Source organism: Amblyomma americanum, chromosome 2 (genome assembly GCF_052857255.1).
Source record: "Amblyomma americanum isolate KBUSLIRL-KWMA chromosome 2, ASM5285725v1, whole genome shotgun sequence".
Lineage (NCBI taxonomy): Eukaryota > Metazoa > Arthropoda > Arachnida > Ixodida > Ixodidae > Amblyomma > Amblyomma americanum.
This window is the reverse complement of record NC_135498.1, coordinates 52051280-52069229: the sequence shown is the minus strand read 5'-3', so window position 1 is coordinate 52069229 and position 17950 is coordinate 52051280. Positions and strand designations below refer to the sequence as shown.

The window sequence follows — 17950 nt, the reverse complement described above, 5'->3', positions numbered from 1 at the left end:
TTCCACGGTGTGTGTGGATAGGCCACTTGAATTGGTTTGGCACATTTGCATCGCTGAAGAAGGTGAAGCCCTCTGAAAAGTGTGTCGAAAGAACTTTATTCACCTGAATTTTTTATTTTTTGTATGTTGGTCAACTTTTCTTTCCGTTTATTTCAAGAGTTATTTTTGTACCCGTCTCTGTGCAACATTTCAAATGCCCCTGATGCAAAGAAAATGTCTGGACAGTTCAAACAGTGTTGAAGGCAGCCTTGAAATATTTGGCCTAATTACTCATCCCAGCATGGGGCTGGTGGCGTTTTTCATTTCATAAGGATAAGAATGAGGTGGAGCGCATATGGCAAATTCTCGCAGATCATGAGTGGCAGTTTACCAATTTCCCTCAAGAGGAAAGTGTACAACAGCATAATCTTACCGGAAATCACCTACGGGGCAGAAACATGGAGGCTAACGAAAAGAGTTCAGCTTAAGTTAAGGACAATGCAGCGAGCCATGGAAAGAAAAATGATAGGTGTAACGTTAAGAGATCGGAAGCGGGCAGAGTGGGTGAGGGAACAAATGCTGGTTAATGACATCCTAGTCGAAATCAAGAGAAAGAAATGGGCTTGGGCAGGGCATGTAATGCGAAGGCAAGATAACCGCTGGTCCTTAAGGGTAACGGAGTGGATTCCAAGAGAAAGTAAGCATAGCAGGGGGCGGCAGAAGGTTAGGTGGGCGGATGAGATTAAGAAGTTTGCAGGCAAAGGGTGGATGCAGCTGGCAAAGGATAGGGTTAATTGGAGAGACATGGGAGAGGCCTTTGCCCTGCAGTGGGTGTAGTAAGGCTGATGATGATGATGAAGCTGCATCCATGATGTTAACGGCTCTGTTCTGTTAATGCAGGTCCATTTAAAGTGTGCTAGGGGCATCCAAGCTCACAGGCTTCCTTGCCTCATCTGTCTGGTGCTGATGGAGCCTTTGAGCTGCCAATGTGCTCACCAAGGTGGGAGCGAGGAGCCAGGAAGGAAATGCCCCCAGCACTGCCTGCTCAGCTGCCACGTGCAGAGACTTTGTCTGATCTTGGAAGCCAGATGCTTCCAGAGCGTTGGTGTCTGTACCCTTACTTACTGTTCAAAGGAGAAAAGTGGAAGCAGTGTGGTGTTCAACCACCAAGCCTGCTCATGTTGCAACCGAGAAAAATGACTGGCGTTTTACAATGTTCGAGGCATACACATGTGCATCAAACGGGGTGCGAGGTGTTCTGCAGCGCTTGTCAATTTTCTGCAGTGTTGTACATAAGCAGACTTGTGGCGCCTTGCAGCACGGAAAAAAAAATATGGGAGAAGTGCTCCTGGTTTCATTCCATCTACCACGATAAGCGAGTAAACAAGCACAATGCACATGAAGGTTGTTAATGTTGTGCACGGATGCTGAACCGAGCACTGCCAGTACGTAGCAGTTTCAAACACGGAGCATAACATTTGCCTCATTAATGTGTGACTGGCGCTTGTAGAGGCTGGTCTTTGCATATGTAGAAGAGGTTTTGTTTGCTACTTGAATTTTCACTCGTGGACACAGTGTACATCATACTTTTGTTGAACGACAGTGCTTCATGAAGAAAAAGCTTACTGTTGTGTACTGGTGATGAGGTGTTGGAAGTTCGCTTGTGTGCTTTTAGCCGGAACAAACAAGTGCACTAGATTAGCTTCAGCAGTCAACACTTGATGCCAACGTGGTTTGGGCAGTGCTGGCAGATTTTAACGCTTTGACCACGGTGCATCTTTTATTTGTAATCTCGTTCTACACCTTTTTTTCTCTTTTCTATACATTTTTGAAAGCGTACTATTTTTAATGATCGAAGGTTAGCAGTAACTTGCTTCACTGCTAGCTGGCCAGGCCACTGTGATGAAACAAAGTGGGGGAGCCACTCCTGTGGCACTGCTTCTTTCACATCTATACACCTGTACCAAGATAGGAGGATTCGTTGGGCGACGTCTCTGAGCAGCCGCACCTCGTGCCACGTGATATAGCATCTAATATATATTTCAAACACTTGCGCGACTAAAGCAGAACTTTCCCGTTACTATGTAACTAATGGCGGTGTTTCACTGTGTACATAGGAAGTTGTGCATGTTTTGCACGTCGTCTGTGCAACAGGTGAACTGAAGAAAAACAAAGCGTTTTACATTGTTTTAGTGACTAGTTAAAATATGTGCAGTGGCCTTATTTCTGTGTACGACTACTGTGATTGCACCCACACTCGACTGGTTTTCCTGCTAGTGGGCGTTACGAGTTCATTGCAAACTTTCTCAGCCAGGTTACTTCATTTCAGCTGGGCAGCCAACTGAATTCTTTGGCTTTGTTGCATAATAGCATGTTGTTTTGCTGAAATCCATGTGCTTTAGTGCACACTGTGCAGGCAGCGTTTAAACAATTTGGTTGTAGCAGCTTTTCATGGTTCACGTCTATGCTTAATGCTGTGGTCACCCCAAGGTTTGGCCTTGTATGTAGTTCAAGGATTGTACCCCGAAATTCCGTTCAGTTAAACTTGTTCCCGAGCCATTATGAACAGTGCCAAAGCCAAAGGGTCCTTTTTGCTGCAACTAACCCACATACTTTCTTTCCATGTGTGTAAATGTGCTTAGAGAGGCGAATACTGTATTCAGTAATTTTTCACCTGACGTTTTCCTGCAGAATATTGCAGTGGCCAATGGTCCCATTGTCTGGGCTGGGTTGTGCTGTGTGGGAGGTTGCACGTCTTTCATGCTGTACTTAGCAGACTGTACTACTGTCATGTTTCACGTTAAAAATAGAAGGAATTTCCAAATACACAAACACGAACATCATCCTAAGACAACCAAAGTTTATGCATAACGCCCAATGGTGTCTTTCTCTTAGTTTGCCTCACTCTTCTGCTCCGCCAAGAACAGAGAGAGATGTTCAAATGCTACCCTGTCTATTTTACCCGGGATGTAATGTGCACTAAGTACATTACAGCAGATTTGTCTATTGTGGGCTGTATGTGTGTGTGTGTGCATGTTTAATGTTTTAAGAGCAGCATACCCACATGATCTTGAGAGCTTTCCATTGTAGTGCTTGCTGATGGAAGATGTGTGAAATGAAATGCCATCTAGAGAAGGCTGTGCTTAAGGATTGCAGAAATTAATGGTAGTGGTAGTTCAGTAATTGATGCTGTGAGCAAGGATATCAACAAAAGTTACAGTTGAAGCCAAATTAAGAGGGTAACGCGGGGATCAAATAGTAAAATTCCGCAGAACATCTGATATTAGAAAAATTCAAGATTGGAAATAACAGCCCAGAAGTGACTTCAGTGGTAGCAAAAAACTGGCTGTAATCTCCGTGAAAATGGCAGATTTTAAAGTGCGATAAAGCTGGTTCCACTGCAGTTCTCCTCCGTTTAGAATAATGTGTTCACGATCAAAAACAAACGGACGAAGTTACAATGCAGTGGCCCCTGGTAAGCAGCTGTTCAGCATAGATTGGTGTGGCGTCACACGATGCTCAGCGCGCCTTGTGTGTAGCTGCTAATCGGTGCAGTTTCTCCAGCAATTCTGCGAGATAGCACTCCTTTGTAGCGCGAGGTTCTGTCTGTGCACCAGTGATGGATGGTCGCGCGTTTCAGACTAAGCATGCTTACAGAAAGCAGAAATCTGTCATCCCGAAAAAGAGGATGCAATTGTAGGCAAACGAATCGAACTAAGCGAGGACCGTGTTGCCATTAGCGACAGAGGATCAGCGTACTGTGTGTGAACCATTGCAAAGACAAAAATGAGACAGCAGTGAAAGCGACAAGGATTCCATGCTTCATTTCGGGTTATGATGCAGCTGCAGCACAGGGCAGTTTCTACCAACTGATGTGATCGCGCAAGCAGTGTGGGCGCGTAGGTTCGCCCAGTGCCGGTCATGCCGATGTACCGTCGGAGGCCAGAATGGCCAGAGTCGACGCTTGGTAGCGAACACAAGACCTTGGCGATGCATAAACAACTAGGTATGGCACCGCGGCACAGTTCAGTTTCCATGACAGCACGGGATGCGCTGCCGGCTTATCGGATGATGGCTAGTTGGTCCATTCTCAGTTCTTTTTAGTGCACACACAGATGACACAGTAAAGAACAAGACAGGATGGGGCGCTGTCCTCTCTTTGACAATGACTTCATGGACTTTCGTGCGGTTTGTTGCACTGTATTCCTCGATAAAGAATTTCATTTTTTTTGTACTCAGTCATTAGTTTGACATGACGATAATGAGTGCATTATGCAAGCATGGATATAAAATTGTGTAGAAAAAAATGGGCTGATTAAAATATTGAGAAATCGCTCCATCAAGCATTCCTTTGGGTAAAATTTAAAAGACTGCAGGCTCTTATACCTTATTCTGTTGTCATGGCAGGCATTTTTGCAAAGTTCTTTTAGCATTGAAGCATATAACATTTTAATATGGAAACTACTCCAGGTATTTCAGGCATGCTAAATTTCATAGCTCTATGACAAAAAATAATTCACCTCTGATCCCCACCTACCTTCTTAAGCATAAAGAGGTTCAACAGAGTAATGAGTCGCCTTAAAAGCCAAGCAAGCCATTCTCGAGCATGTCAGATTCACACATCTGCTGCTGCATCAACCCTGTGTCATTGTCATGTCTTCCAAAAACAAAGTTTAATACTTGTTGACATTCGTTCTCTCTTCAAACAGAGCAAAGTGTGGAATAAGAAAAAAGATTGAAACTACTCTCCTCTAGTCATTCTCATGCAGAAATAAAGGAATCAAAACCATGGCAACGAGTATTTTTTTAATACTCCCATCTTCACTCACAACAGAGACTATACCTGCACAGCCGTTTCCATGCAATGGTTGGAGAGAGCCCCAATAAAACAGAGGGTCTTGCCAGATCACTTAAAAGGGCTCTCACTCACTTTGCTTCCCCAAACAGGCAGCACAGATATGCATATTTATGTATAATCTTTATAGTAGTATATGTATATATGTACACTTATTAAGCATTCTTTATATTAAACTTGCCATTGCTACTTCCTAAAAAAAATGTAAAAAACACCTGAAAACTGACTTTTTTGATTAGAAAAATGACCTATCACACAACTAGCATGACTCTCGTACCAGCGATTTCCTCCTCGTGGCAGCACAAGTGGCACCCAAGGCTGCGTCCGCACATACACGCACACCCACTGAAGTCGGCCTGATGGGGGGCAGGAGGCGCACCAAGAAGAATGCAATTGCCTTTTATCTGTGCAACGCACAGAAGAACTCTTCTGCATGTTGCTTAAGTCCGCAACCACAACACACTCCAGTCAGCTTCATGAACCAGCACAGCTGCAAGCATTCTGTTACACTCTACTACGCGTTTTGTACACAAAGAAACGCAGGGCAATGAATTTCTCAGTGCGCACCCAAACTGCAGTTTTCAGACCTTATAAAGGCATTCAAAAAAACAAGAAGAGGGAGAGGGGGGGGGGAGTTTTCCCAGCACAGCTATTGTTCACAATACATTAGTGTCAGAGCTCCAAAAATCACAGAAATGAGCTGAAAACACAAGCAATAAGGGGCTGACGGCGAGTTTGAGCCTGTTACTGCTGTGCTGTCCCCCTCCAACAAGGGTTGGCTTGTTTGGGTGTTACACCTGAAGAATGCATTCGATCTCGTGTTTCACAACACTCTTTAAATGAGCCCGACGGAGAAATAGGGGAAAAGAATGAAACAAGCAGGCAGTCACGCTGCCCTTCTAACTGCAATACCTACTGCAAGACACACATTTTGCGAAAGTCATTTTCGAACTCATCATCAATGTCTCTTGCGTCAGGCACTTTGCCTTCTGTGTTAGGCATGTATGCTTCGTAGTTGATGCCTTCTCGCTCGTAGAACAACATGTACGCCGAGTCCGAATCAATTTGATCCAGCTGAACTTCCTGCGTGAAAAAAAAATGCATCGGTGCAAAATGAGTTGTTACCATCTACAGATCTAACAGGAACAGCAGGCAGTGTATGCAAACTCTAGATATGCTTCATAACTCAAAAAGAGCAAGTAAGGCTACTATGAAAATTAAATGTAATACTAAAATTTTTACTAACATTCCAGAATTAAAGCCTGTGCAGTTTAAAAGCATAATAATATATGTGTCCCCAGAGTGAACTGTCGTGGTGTGAAGGGAATTGTAGATCTAGAGGCTGCAACTGTTGTCTTCTGACAATTATTGTCAAGGGTAAAAAATATGCATGCCCGAGTGCAGGGGCTCTCAATCTTTTAATCACTGAGGAACCTTGAAGGCTTCCAAACAACGCTGATGAATCCTGCATGTCTTGGCTTTTGTCCCTTCCCCACTGCTCCTTAAAAATACCTTTAAATTGCATTAAAAATGACTGGCTGTATAATCAAACACTCGGCTGCTGTATGCAATCACAATATGATTAGTATCAAAATAATGTGAGCACAGCAAACGTAGGGATTGAGGCATGCACTCATGTACTGTATTTGCATGTATATAACATGACCATAAATGATATAATGCGAGGGGGGAGCTTGAGACCTCACGAAAATTAAATATCATGACTATAATGTGATCTTAGCCTGTTCAAGCTAACTACAGCCGAGGGCACAGAAAAAAAAATGGACACTGCACACCAGAATACATCGGTATGGATACATTGGTATTATTTCAGTCAGCGCTGCAGAAATGCACACAACAACAGCAAGCGCAGCAAAGCGCTCGACGTGTTAGCGCATGCAGCGTCCCATGCAGAAGCTGCCACTGTCACCGCCAATCTGTTTAGCATTTCATGTTGCCCAGTTCCGAGCCTGTTCGTCCTTTCTGTTTCCCTACCGAGAGGGGTCCGCTCTGCACAACAATAAAGTTTTTTCCACCACCACCTACACTGCTTAAATCTTTATGCGCCATCTCTTTTTAAAAGGCCTGCATCACCTTCTTTCTAAGCTCATAACCACCTTCTTCCCCATGCGCATCGCGTGGCTCCAAGGTAGTCAAAAACATGGCTTCTCCTAGCTGCTAGCGATTATCGAGGTGAAGGTCGCTATAGCTAACTTCATCAGCAGGAATAACAAAAGAAACTGCGTTAGATTCACACCTTAAAGTTCTGACTAAAATGCGTAAAGCGTTCTGAAACTGATAAACTACCAAAAAAAAAAAGCGTTATATTTATGTGAATATGGTACGTACTCGGGGGACCCAAAACACACCCCAAGGAACCCAAAATTTTCTATGGAAACCAGACTGAGAACCCCCTGCCCTAGTTCCAACCTCTACAAGGTATTTACAAACACCAACGCATGCACGGATCTAAGCCTCTCCATCAGCATCTAAGGAAATCTACCACAGCTGAACTGTTGGAGTGAAAGCAGCTTTGAGAAGCACCTTAAGATGTGAGGTGAAGTTGCTGTCAAAGAAAAATAACGCTCAGTGCATATGAAATGACAATGCAAACTATTAATGCAGGAGCTAAAAGGCGACAAAGCACATTATTTCACTTGCTACACTAGACGTGCCAATGCACACACACACAAAAGTTGTTTTACAAAAATTTGAACTACTTGTTTGCCCACTGAAATTCTGTGTCCAACACACACACCAATCCTGCAGACATCGTTGTAAACTTGGGCAGCGCCAACAACTGTGTATCTGATACTGATACTACAACTGCATAATTGATACCCATCAAACAACTCACCTTGCAACTGCTATCATTGTAGCAATACCACTTGTTGTTTGGGTTACAGGCATAAGAAACATAATGCCCTCCGCCCAGAATGCCTGTGTGACACTGCAAGAGAGGGGAACAAAGTATCTCAATGCTGATCACAATGCACCTGTATTTTAAGCAATGCACAAGCAGCAAGGTCTGACAGTATTTGGCACATAATCAAAAGAAACAATCGCGGTAATGCTGGGAAAGAGTTCAAAGTTGCAACAGTTCCGTTGAGTGCAAACACAAAAAAAGATGAAACGTATGTTGATGCCACTCCCAACTAGATTTGAAAGGTATAAAAGCTTTTGCGTACCCGCTTTATGGCATACACAGTGGCACACCAGCCCTGCAGACAGTAAGTGCAGTCCCATTTTGAACCCATTCCAGGAGAGCATCAAATTACTACCATGACTGAAAGCCTCTAGAAGATGGTACAGGTGCGAACTGCAGATGGTGCAAGTGCACATGATGTCTTCTGATGCAGGCTTATGCATTTTTAAAGGGACACTTGAGTAAACTCCATGGAACTTATAAAAGGACCGTATTTACTTATATGTATACTCGTATAATTCGTACATTTACTCGTATTTCTGCTACAACATTGTGAATTACAACACATGCAGCACACATCTGTCACTACCACTACCCCACTTAGCTTAAAGGGACACGGAGGAGAAATTGAAGTTGGCTTGTATCGTTAGAATACCAGCTCCTGATCACAAAGACGCCACTCTTACTGAAAACAAAGCTCTTGTAAGGTAGAAAATAGCAAGAACCAAAATACAGGTATCGCTGCCACAGGCCAATCTCTCAAGTACAAGCTTCATGACATCATAGGACAAGAGATGCCACCTTGGAGGAATTTTCCTTACTCCATGGACACCACGAATCTCTGAGGCTGACAAAGGAAGGTTGTGCGGTTCAATATTGAAGTTTTGTTTTGAAACCGATGCAATGTCCTTGGCAATGTAGGGGCTGAGGGGCATGTCAAGCCACAATTTCTGGCTTTTTCCCTTGACCCTCACCATGTGTACATGGGAAAATAAATTGAATTGAAAAATTGAATAACCTACTAATTTTTTTTAGGTACCCAATTGAAAGCATACCCTTCAACAACAAAAAATTGGGACAATGAACATCTGAGAAAGCGCAGCACTGCCTTGGAAGGTACTCTTCTGGTGAACAGCCCATCAAGCTAGGGTTTGTCACCATGTGCGGAGCAAACTAAGCACATTTACTAGTATACCGGGTGAAGTTCATGCACCAGCTCATGCTGTGAAAAGGGACATCTACACCAAGGTCACGCAACAAGACTTTTGCTCACCGCTAAGGCATACATCTGGTACTTGAGGTCAAGCGGACTGTAGCCTGGGTGCAGCCGATGCTTGTGGTGGTCCTGAGGCTCACCGCCACCGCCAGCATCCACGCTACCATTACACAGTGGCACTCCATTGCGGGGCCATGGTCCTGTTGAAGCCACCATTGTCAACTGCTGCTGCGGTTGTTGGGCATTTGAAGAGAAGCCTGACCGAAGCTCGGCAACATCCGGTCGGCCCCGGATGGGGCTGGCCACGCTCGACCGTGAGGGCGGCTCAGGGTTCAACCGCTTGACTAGGGGGGAGGCCGTGGGATGGGCCTGCTGAGAGCGGCGGAAGCTGAGCGCTGCCTTGCGTGGCACTGGCGACAGGTAGTCGGTTGGGTCAAAATCCTTGAAGGGGAAGCGCACAATCTTCTGTGACTTGACCCACTTGCCATTGAGCAGCTGAAAGCGCTTCAGGTGGATGATCTGCAACAAGCGTAAGAAGCAGGGCCACAACAGCCTGACAACGGTGAAGCAGGTTATGGCATAGCTGTGGCTGAGTACATAAGGCGTACTTGTGGATACACATTCAGGCGGTATTGCTCACTGCCCAGCAGACATGCTGGTTATGTCAGCAACAAATACTCAGAAGTCACTCCTCGCTACTCTGCACTGAGCAACCATCAAACACACATCTAGCACATGCGGGATTGTGAGTGCTCACCAAAATGGGGGGCAGCCGGTAAATCTGCAGCTTTTTGGTGGCCAGCTGATGCTGCTTGCAATGTGAGCAGTAGTACTTCTCCCGGTCACCGAGTTGCTCCTCCTTTGTGAAGGCCGCCAGGCAGTCGTGCACGCTGATGGGCTCCACCTTCTGCTGCCGCGTGCGCTCCACACTTGGATGGTCGTTGAAGACCTACACAACAGAAGTTTAGAAAAAGTTCACAAACAGTCCCCCTCTAAAGGTGGCACCGAGGAAAGCAGAATCTGAAAGCTGTTCAAACTGTGCAGCAGTGAAGGTGTCCGTTACAGACCCAGTTGCAGGCAGTGTCACAGTAGGATACGCGTAAACCTTGCAGTTGCAAGAATAAATGCAGGAGAGGACTAGGTGTGTGACGGCATAGGGAAAGCCGGACGGGACAGAAGGGCAGAGGAAAAGGTTGTCAGTGCTTGTGTGCTGTGTGTTGTCTCAATGCCGAAGCATACCAAAGCCTCTGAGAAAACAACAAAACAAACTGACATGACCTCATCAATAAGCGGAATGCTTCGTTCACAATTGACACTTTTAGTTTGCGTACACATCACTCACTGCGCTGCGTGTGCTGCAAACGCCACAAACAAAACACTTTCAGTTTGCCGTGCCATAATGTCCCTCAAGTGCATGTGCATACAATGTTGCCATCTACTGACAAAGTCAAAGCACATAGCACTCGGTTGAATAAACTTTTATCAGTTTTTATTGATGACATGGGTGGGTGCGTGCATCACGAGACATTTTTGTTCCAAGAAAAATTATGCACAGAGGAGAAAATATAAAAGCTGCCAAAAAGCTGGATAACTGCTTTGTCAGGCGTCGTTGCTATGACAAACGTACACTGCATATAGTTAGGCCTAAGAGCTTGAAAATTGCCATATCTGAAAAACAAGGGCTAGTTGTTGCTTACACCTTGACATGTGGGTGACAGCGTGCGAAACAAAAATGAGTGCCACCATTTAGAGTGAGCCATGGCATCAAAGAATGCAGCGGCGACATGTATTTACTCTGAAGCGGGCGAGCAGCATGTCGCTACCTCGTCAATGCATCGCATAATGTGCCAGAAGTGCGCACAGTGATACCAGATATAACGATATATCGCTTATAACAATCAAATTCTTTAAATTTATTAATTCTCCCATTGTCCCTATGCAAAAATAAACCGTATATAATGATACAATTATCAGCGAAATAACGGATACAACAATAGGATTCTGGCCGCCCAGATGGTGTTTTCCACCAAAATTTGTCTGAAAGTTTGATAGAAAATAAAATACTTTGAAGCGGTCTGCAAACAGACCGGTGTGGCGAAATCCGTGAGGGAGCGTTGCCTACGGCCTTCAGAGCCAAATGCTATCGTCGTCACAATCGCTTCTTTGGCCGTTTCCACACAATGCTATCTCACACAAACATAGTTTCCGCCTGAGATGGTTGAGAATTTACTTTATTTTTAAGTGTTCGCTTTTCTTGTGCGTTCCCCACTTTCCCCGTTTCGCGCTGTCTACAGCGCAGTCCTTGACAGCACTCCAAGATGAGGTGCGCTGGTGACATCGCCACGTGTTTATCTTTTGACGGGAGCTCCAGAGGGGGTGGGGGTGGTTCACTCGGCAAACTTGACAGAGTACCAAGATGCTGTGCACCCTTGACAGGAGCACCGGTGGTGGTGGCTACATGCATGGGCAAATACATGGGTATGTTCTGTAGCGAGAGCTACATTACGCTAGCACTTCGAGCCTTCAGCGTGGCACCCCTTCAGCTCCATGGCGGCGCCGTGACTGGTCACGTGGTGCGGAGCAGCTGCTGCTGCCAGCGGCGTGGCGCACCGATGAAACCGAGTGGGGGGAGTGGAGAGGAGGAGAGTGAATCCACGTCCAGGGACGAAGGTGAAGGAGGAACGCCCAGCTCTCGCGTCACTCCAGGTTTAACCAGAGCTAAACCATAGCCAATTTTTTTTTTGCCAGTCCAGGTATAACGATAATCAGTTATAAAGATCAGATTTTTCAGTTTTCTGTATGCAAGTGTATGCACTGTAGTGTGCATACACTTGCAAGATGAAGCGAGATACATGCATTCTGTGTGTGTGTATTCGTTACCCGCAGAGCCACTGCATACATCTAACTAAAAGTGTAATACAGTGCAATCCACTTATAACGATACTGAGAAAACCGAAAAATCCGATCGTTATAACTGATTATAGTTATATCTGGACCGGCAAAAAAAAAGCAATAAGAGCACACGCACGTATTCCGCCATGCATGTAGGTATTACCCTATGGGGCCACTGCCGCCTGCCTGCTCCTGTCAAGGACGCACAGCATCTTGGCGCTCTGCCAAGTTCTGCCACCTGTCTGCTCCTGTCAAGGACGCACAGCATCTTGGCGCTCTGCCAAGTTCTGCCACCTGCCTGCTCCTGTCAAGGACGCACAGAGTCTTGGCGCTCTGCCAAGTTCGCTGAGAGAGCCACCCTCACCCCCTCCGGAGCTTCTATCAATCAAAACAAACATGCTGCGATGTTATCAGCCCACAGCATCTTGGCGCACTGCCAAGGTCTGCGTGAAATGGGGAACTTTCAGGAAAAGCTGATGCTTTAAAAAAAAAAGTAAATTCTCAACCATGTCAATGACAATAGTGGTGGTGTTGGGGGGGGGGGGGGGGGGGGTGAGTTACCCAGTTCATGAACACACACACACAAGCGGAAACTATATGTTTGTGTGCGGCGGCCAAGCAAGCTCCTCCCTCCAGCGACTGCGACTAATTGGTTCCCAGGGCTGTAACCAATGCTCCTCCATGAATTTTGCCACACAGGTTCATTTGCGGAGTTTTTGCGTCATTCGCTTTACAGTATTTTATTTTTGTCAAACTTTCAGACAAATTTTGGTGGAAAACACCTTCCGGGCAGCCAGAATCTTAGCGTTGTATCTGTTATTTCACCGATAATTGTATCGTTATATACGGTTTATTTTTACATAGGGGCAATGGGAGAATTGATTAATCTAAAGAATTTGATCGTTATAAGTGATATATCGTTATATCTGGTATCGTTATAAGTGGATTACATTGTATGCATCTAGTTCTTTCGAAAATCCCATGCCCAGTAGCAAGCGTGGCGTCACACAAGTAAACAAAGGGTAAAAATCTAATCCCTGCCTGCAGTTTCTGTGGCGGAAATTTTCAAATTCCGCAAACTGAGAACAAAGAATCCACAAATTCCACGAGGACACTAAACACAGTCGCTGACCGATTTTCGGACTCGGCAGGACCTGGAAAATGGTCCTCGGCGGAAAAACCGGCTTTAAAAATTGCGAACTTTGCCGCTGCCCATTTTTCTGCATGCAAGCAATAGCGTTAGGCTTTATACGAGCCACAGCCATGCTTTCGCCATATTCACACTACGTCGCATCACAGCAGAGAGTCACTGTACATCACTATACCAGACAGTGCGATGTGACCGCAGGTCATGCCGCCAACAAATGCACGCACCATGCGAAGTAAGAACAGCTACTTTCCATGGGCAACGACGCTCGCAAAGACCAAGAGGTAACCTCTCATCTTCAATGCTCCTTCCCTTCCAACAGCTGCTCAGGCAGACAGACAGCCGTTGCAGGGTGTTTAAGACATTCTGTGCATGCGACAATTGCAAGAGCCACAAAGCCTTGCAAAATCCAGAGAAGCATGTTTCCCCGGCTAGAAATAATAATAATAAAGCCGCAGCAGACAACAATGTACAGCCAGTGTACACTATTAATAACTGCCCAATTTCTTCGGTCAATCATTACAAATACTTAGGCGTCCATATCTCTCATGATCTACCTTGGACTCTCCATGTCACCAACATAACTAACTCTGCAAAAAGTGTCCTTAGATATCTTCGGCGCAACCTTGCTCTAGCACCAAGTTCTCTCAAATCGCTCGCTTACAAGACTTTCGTCAGACCTAAACTTGAATATGCTCATTCTGTCTGGGATCCCCATCAGATTAACCTAATTAATACCATTGAGTCAGTTCAGAATCGTGCCGCCAGGTTCATCTCATCTGTCTACTCCTATCATACCAGCATCTCAGGTCTGAAATCACGATTGCAGTTGCCTACGCTAGTCACCCGTCGGAACGCAGCACGTCTCTGCTTATTTCATAAGTTCTTTCACAACTTTCCAGAAGCCAACAGATTAATTCCACGTGTGCATTGCATTTCCCGCCATAACCACCCGAACGCTGTTTACCCTGAACGTGCACATACCACCACATTCCAGCAATCATTTTTCTTAAAAACTGCCCGTGACTGGAATAACCTCTCCGCCGAAGTGGCCACCATCATGAATCATCGACTGTTCAAGACCACTATCGAGGAAGCCTATTCATCAACATAGTTTTTGTCCATTTTTCATTAATGTATAATATTTTTTGCCGTGTTATCCCCACCCCTCATGTAATGTCCCGAAAGGAACCTTTGAGGAAAAAATAAATAAAATAAATAAATAAATTTTGTACATGCACGCTTCCAGGCTGGTATGTTTTTTTTTCCTGGTCACTTTTAAAAATATGACAGTGGGGTTCTGACGTAGCAGGTTTCAGGAGCAGTTAAGAACTTCCACAGCTGCCTTCTTGCAAAGCCAGGTTACAACACAGAAATGAAATGCAAAGTCTTTGTAATATAACTAAATCTCACACAGCTTCTGCAATTCATAAAATGGTAACTCTGAGGACACTGTTTTGCACCACACAGTAATGCTGGAATATCGCACGAACTCACCCTTTCCTGTGAAGCTTGGTACCTAAGGTGTAATGCAGTTGGATCCCAGTCAATGGACAGGTACAAAGAGCTGAAGTTGAAGTCTGCATCATCACAGTCTATTGGGCAGCCACGGCAAAATCTGGGGAAAAGGAATACTAAAATGTACACTCGTGCCTCCACAAATATATCTAAGCGGTTCACATACGTCAAGAACATGAGTACAACCCGACATAACAAGAGTGGATAAACAACCTATGATAATGTTTAGAAGCTACAAAAGTTCAATAACTTGTAACTGGTTTGTTTCAAAACCCGGTTTACAGTTTTTATTCTGTCCAGAAATTTGTGATGTAGATCATGCCAGACAATCAAGTAGCCAGTGCACCTCTGGATAATTTGTCGACTTTGACGGCCTCAATGTTTTCGAAAAGTTGGCTTCTCCTCGCGGCCCTCTACCTTGGTGGTGAAGCTATCTCAATGAGCACAGTCTGTGTGTATTTGCCTCGTGATATCATCCTTCCGTGGGAAGTACATCGCCACGGCCAGACACTCTTTACTACAGCCGTTTCTTCGAAAAAAAAAAATCTTAACTCTATCTGGAAAAAAAAATGCACAGTCATCTATGGAAGGCGAAATGGGACAGCAGCTTCACTTTACTATATCAGAGTTTACTGAAACGGGGTTCTACCGTATCTTCGAGTTTACTAGAGCAGGGTTCTACTACACAGATAGCAGTAGCATCAGAGGGCTGCTCATATGCCCACTAGAAAGCATTAGCCACCCCACCATGAATCACAAAAACTTGCATTGATTGGTACAGTCACCAATTAAGTTTCCAGAAATTAAAATAACTCAATTATTCTGAGAGTGTCACAGAGCCATCCGTAATGCTATAGTCACTGGAGCGAACCTTTTTCCCACTCCCTTTAAGTATGAAAAATTGGTTGAACACTGTACTTGGGAAATTCTGTTCTATGTAAATAAATTGCAACGTGCTGGTGCAACAAAGTTTTACTGCTACTAGTTTTATTTTTCTTTCTTTTAGGCTTAGTCAGAAATGCACTAAATCAAATTTCTTGCGTTTCAACATATTGAGTTAATGACTGATGCTTGTTGGCCAGTTGGTTAAACATGACTTCTGAGGCAGAGCAGGTAGAAGATAGCGATCTTTACTATTGTGTCCGATCCCGTCCCTTCTTTCTATCTGCGCTGGTACTGAAGTCACGAGTTAATGAGCTGCAACTGTATTGCGGTGCAAAGCAAAGCAGAACTACAAGGAGCTTATACTGAACACTCTTTGACCCCACCTTGAGAAATCGAAAACGCCTTGTGCAATGGCGCTCTTTGGCCACAGATGCCCTTTCGCCATAAAAATCCATAATCATAATCAACACTCCCAATGAGAGTATGGAGCTTATTGTCCTTATAGCCAATGTAAGTAGTAGCTGTGCACACAAGTTGTAGGCATAAAAATACAGCACGTGGGATATGAAGCTGCAAAAAAACAAAATGCTACAAAATGGTACAGGCTGTGAGCACACTTACTTGTACCAGGGGCACCAGGCACACATCAATCCATCCTTATGCACAGCCTTCAATGTGAATGGGTACTCATATCCAAGACTATCATCACTAGAACAAAATCAGTAAACAAGACATCAGAATCAAGCTATCACAGATATTCCGCAAACATGACCACAGTTTACACTCCTCCACATGCATACAAGTGCCCCGAACTGTAAAGCTTGTAAATACTGCTGAACCCATCACTTCATATTCATTACAATTTTTGTGCTTAGGAGATATTTAATATAACACTCTTAATATCCCATGCATCAGCACTATCCTGGTCTTTGGTTCAATGCTCCAGATACTTGGAGAGTTTTTCAAATGCCCCCCAATTTACTGTTGCAGTTCGTGACTGCACTGAATAGCTGCTAGCGACGCTTAGAGATCAGCAGCCATAGCCTACACCAGTTTCCTTTCAGAGCTCCTTACAACATGCATTGACCTTTCAAACACTACACATGTTTTTGTATGCAGAGGTCTTGTGTTCAGGGGTCCTGTGTTCAGTCAGAGGTTCTCTTTCAGGATAACTACGTAGTGTTACAAACACCTTCTTCAACACCAATAGAACCATGTCGACACCAATATAACACCCCTTTACAGGCTTGTGTGGTTGAAGCCTACTTTTTCCTCAATGATTACAGCAACGAAAAACTGCAAACAACACAGGATGGAAGCAGGAACGTCTGACCAAGTGGCCTACAACTATGTCCTCGTAACACTGCTAAACCTCACACCAGTGACTTACTTTCCTTTGCTGGTGCCAGAAAGGTATGCTGATAGCCGCACGCGATGGTTCCATGTACACCCACAGTGAAATGTTTATGGAAGGTGTTATTAGCAAAAGAATTTTAATTTCATCGCCACCTTCCCATGCATCATGGAATAAATATATGCAGTCTAACTGTTACTGTGCGTACTACACAGTGCAGCATTATGTCTCAAGCAGTACAGTTCGGATGCCAGAAGTTGAATTTCTTCAAAAAAGTAGCCGTCCATAAACTTCTGACGGTGAGTGTAGAGTTAAACACAAAGAGATAATGCAAACTTCAGAGCATGTGACTGCCCCCAATCAGTGCAGCACTCGAGGCAGCCAAAGCATAAAAGTAACCACTCGAGAAGCATCAATTCAGACTTCAAGAGTGCCACAGAGATACTAATGGCATATTTATTAGAAGGCTATCCTGTAAGAAAGGCAGCGAATGTATCGGCTAATGTATTGAGCGCATGGCTAAACTGCTTTAATCCAAATTGATCTTTACCGAGCAGTGCAAGTGAAAGTGTGTCAATCGTCTCATTTCTTTCTGTGCACACCTTTTTTTACTTTATATTTGCTGGTCTGATGCGCAAATAAAGCCAGATGAAAGTTAGTGATTGATCAATGTTCTTCCGCCTCGGCGTGTCTTTGAAGTGTGCTTCTACCGCTTGCAACAGTGAAAGCTGGCTTGGACATTGGAAAGGGCAATTGGTGTGCACACTCCGCTTGCATGCACTCGCAACCTACGTGCCTCAACAACTGCTCCCACATCTTGGACTCTTTTCACCTTGGTAGTACATGCACTTCATCAACTGACACTCACCAGTCCTGCGCATGGTTGGGCACAGTGGCTTCAGAGGGTGGCAGTGGGGAGACGAGTCGTGCGACTTGTGTCCAGACAAGCCGATACAGGTCCTGCCGGCTTGTGCCTTCGTGACAAGGCAACACCAGAGGTAGGCCAAACAGCGTTGGCCGTGTCTTCTGGGACGACAGGAAGTACACGTCCTGCCGCATCTGCAACAGATGGAGCCACACACGTTTAATTCAGAGGAGAGCAAGGTTTCGAACAACAAAAACTTCTACATTTGGAAGGAAAACTGCAATCTGAAGCCTTTTATCCACAAGGGTACTCA

General features: G+C 44.8%; 2 protein-coding genes across 6 annotated transcripts in view; one reads left to right on the top strand and one right to left on the bottom strand.

Moving 5' to 3' along the window:
* Positions 1-4770, top strand: part of LOC144121224 (carboxypeptidase D-like) — a 51546-nt gene extending 46776 nt beyond the window's left edge. For both annotated transcript variants that reach the window (XM_077654319.1, XM_077654320.1), the window contains exon 26: positions 880-4770. In XM_077654319.1, the coding sequence (XP_077510445.1) occupies positions 880-889 (10 nt within the window). In that variant the 3' untranslated portion in view covers positions 890-4770. The remainder of the gene's footprint in view (positions 1-879) is intronic.
* Usp32 (Ubiquitin specific protease 32) overlaps positions 4765-17950 on the bottom strand; it is a 58781-nt gene continuing 45595 nt past the window's right edge. For all 4 annotated transcript variants that reach the window (XM_077654321.1, XM_077654323.1, XM_077654322.1 and 1 more), the window contains exons 26-32: positions 17641-17831; positions 16040-16126; positions 14513-14633; positions 9734-9925; positions 9034-9495; positions 7692-7784; positions 4765-5917 (exon numbers count right to left, since the gene is read on the bottom strand). In XM_077654321.1, coding sequence (XP_077510447.1) covers positions 5747-5917; positions 7692-7784; positions 9034-9495; positions 9734-9925; positions 14513-14633; positions 16040-16126; positions 17641-17831 — 1317 coding nt within the window. In that variant the 3' untranslated portion in view covers positions 4765-5746. The remainder of the gene's footprint in view (positions 5918-7691; positions 7785-9033; positions 9496-9733; positions 9926-14512; positions 14634-16039; positions 16127-17640; positions 17832-17950) is intronic.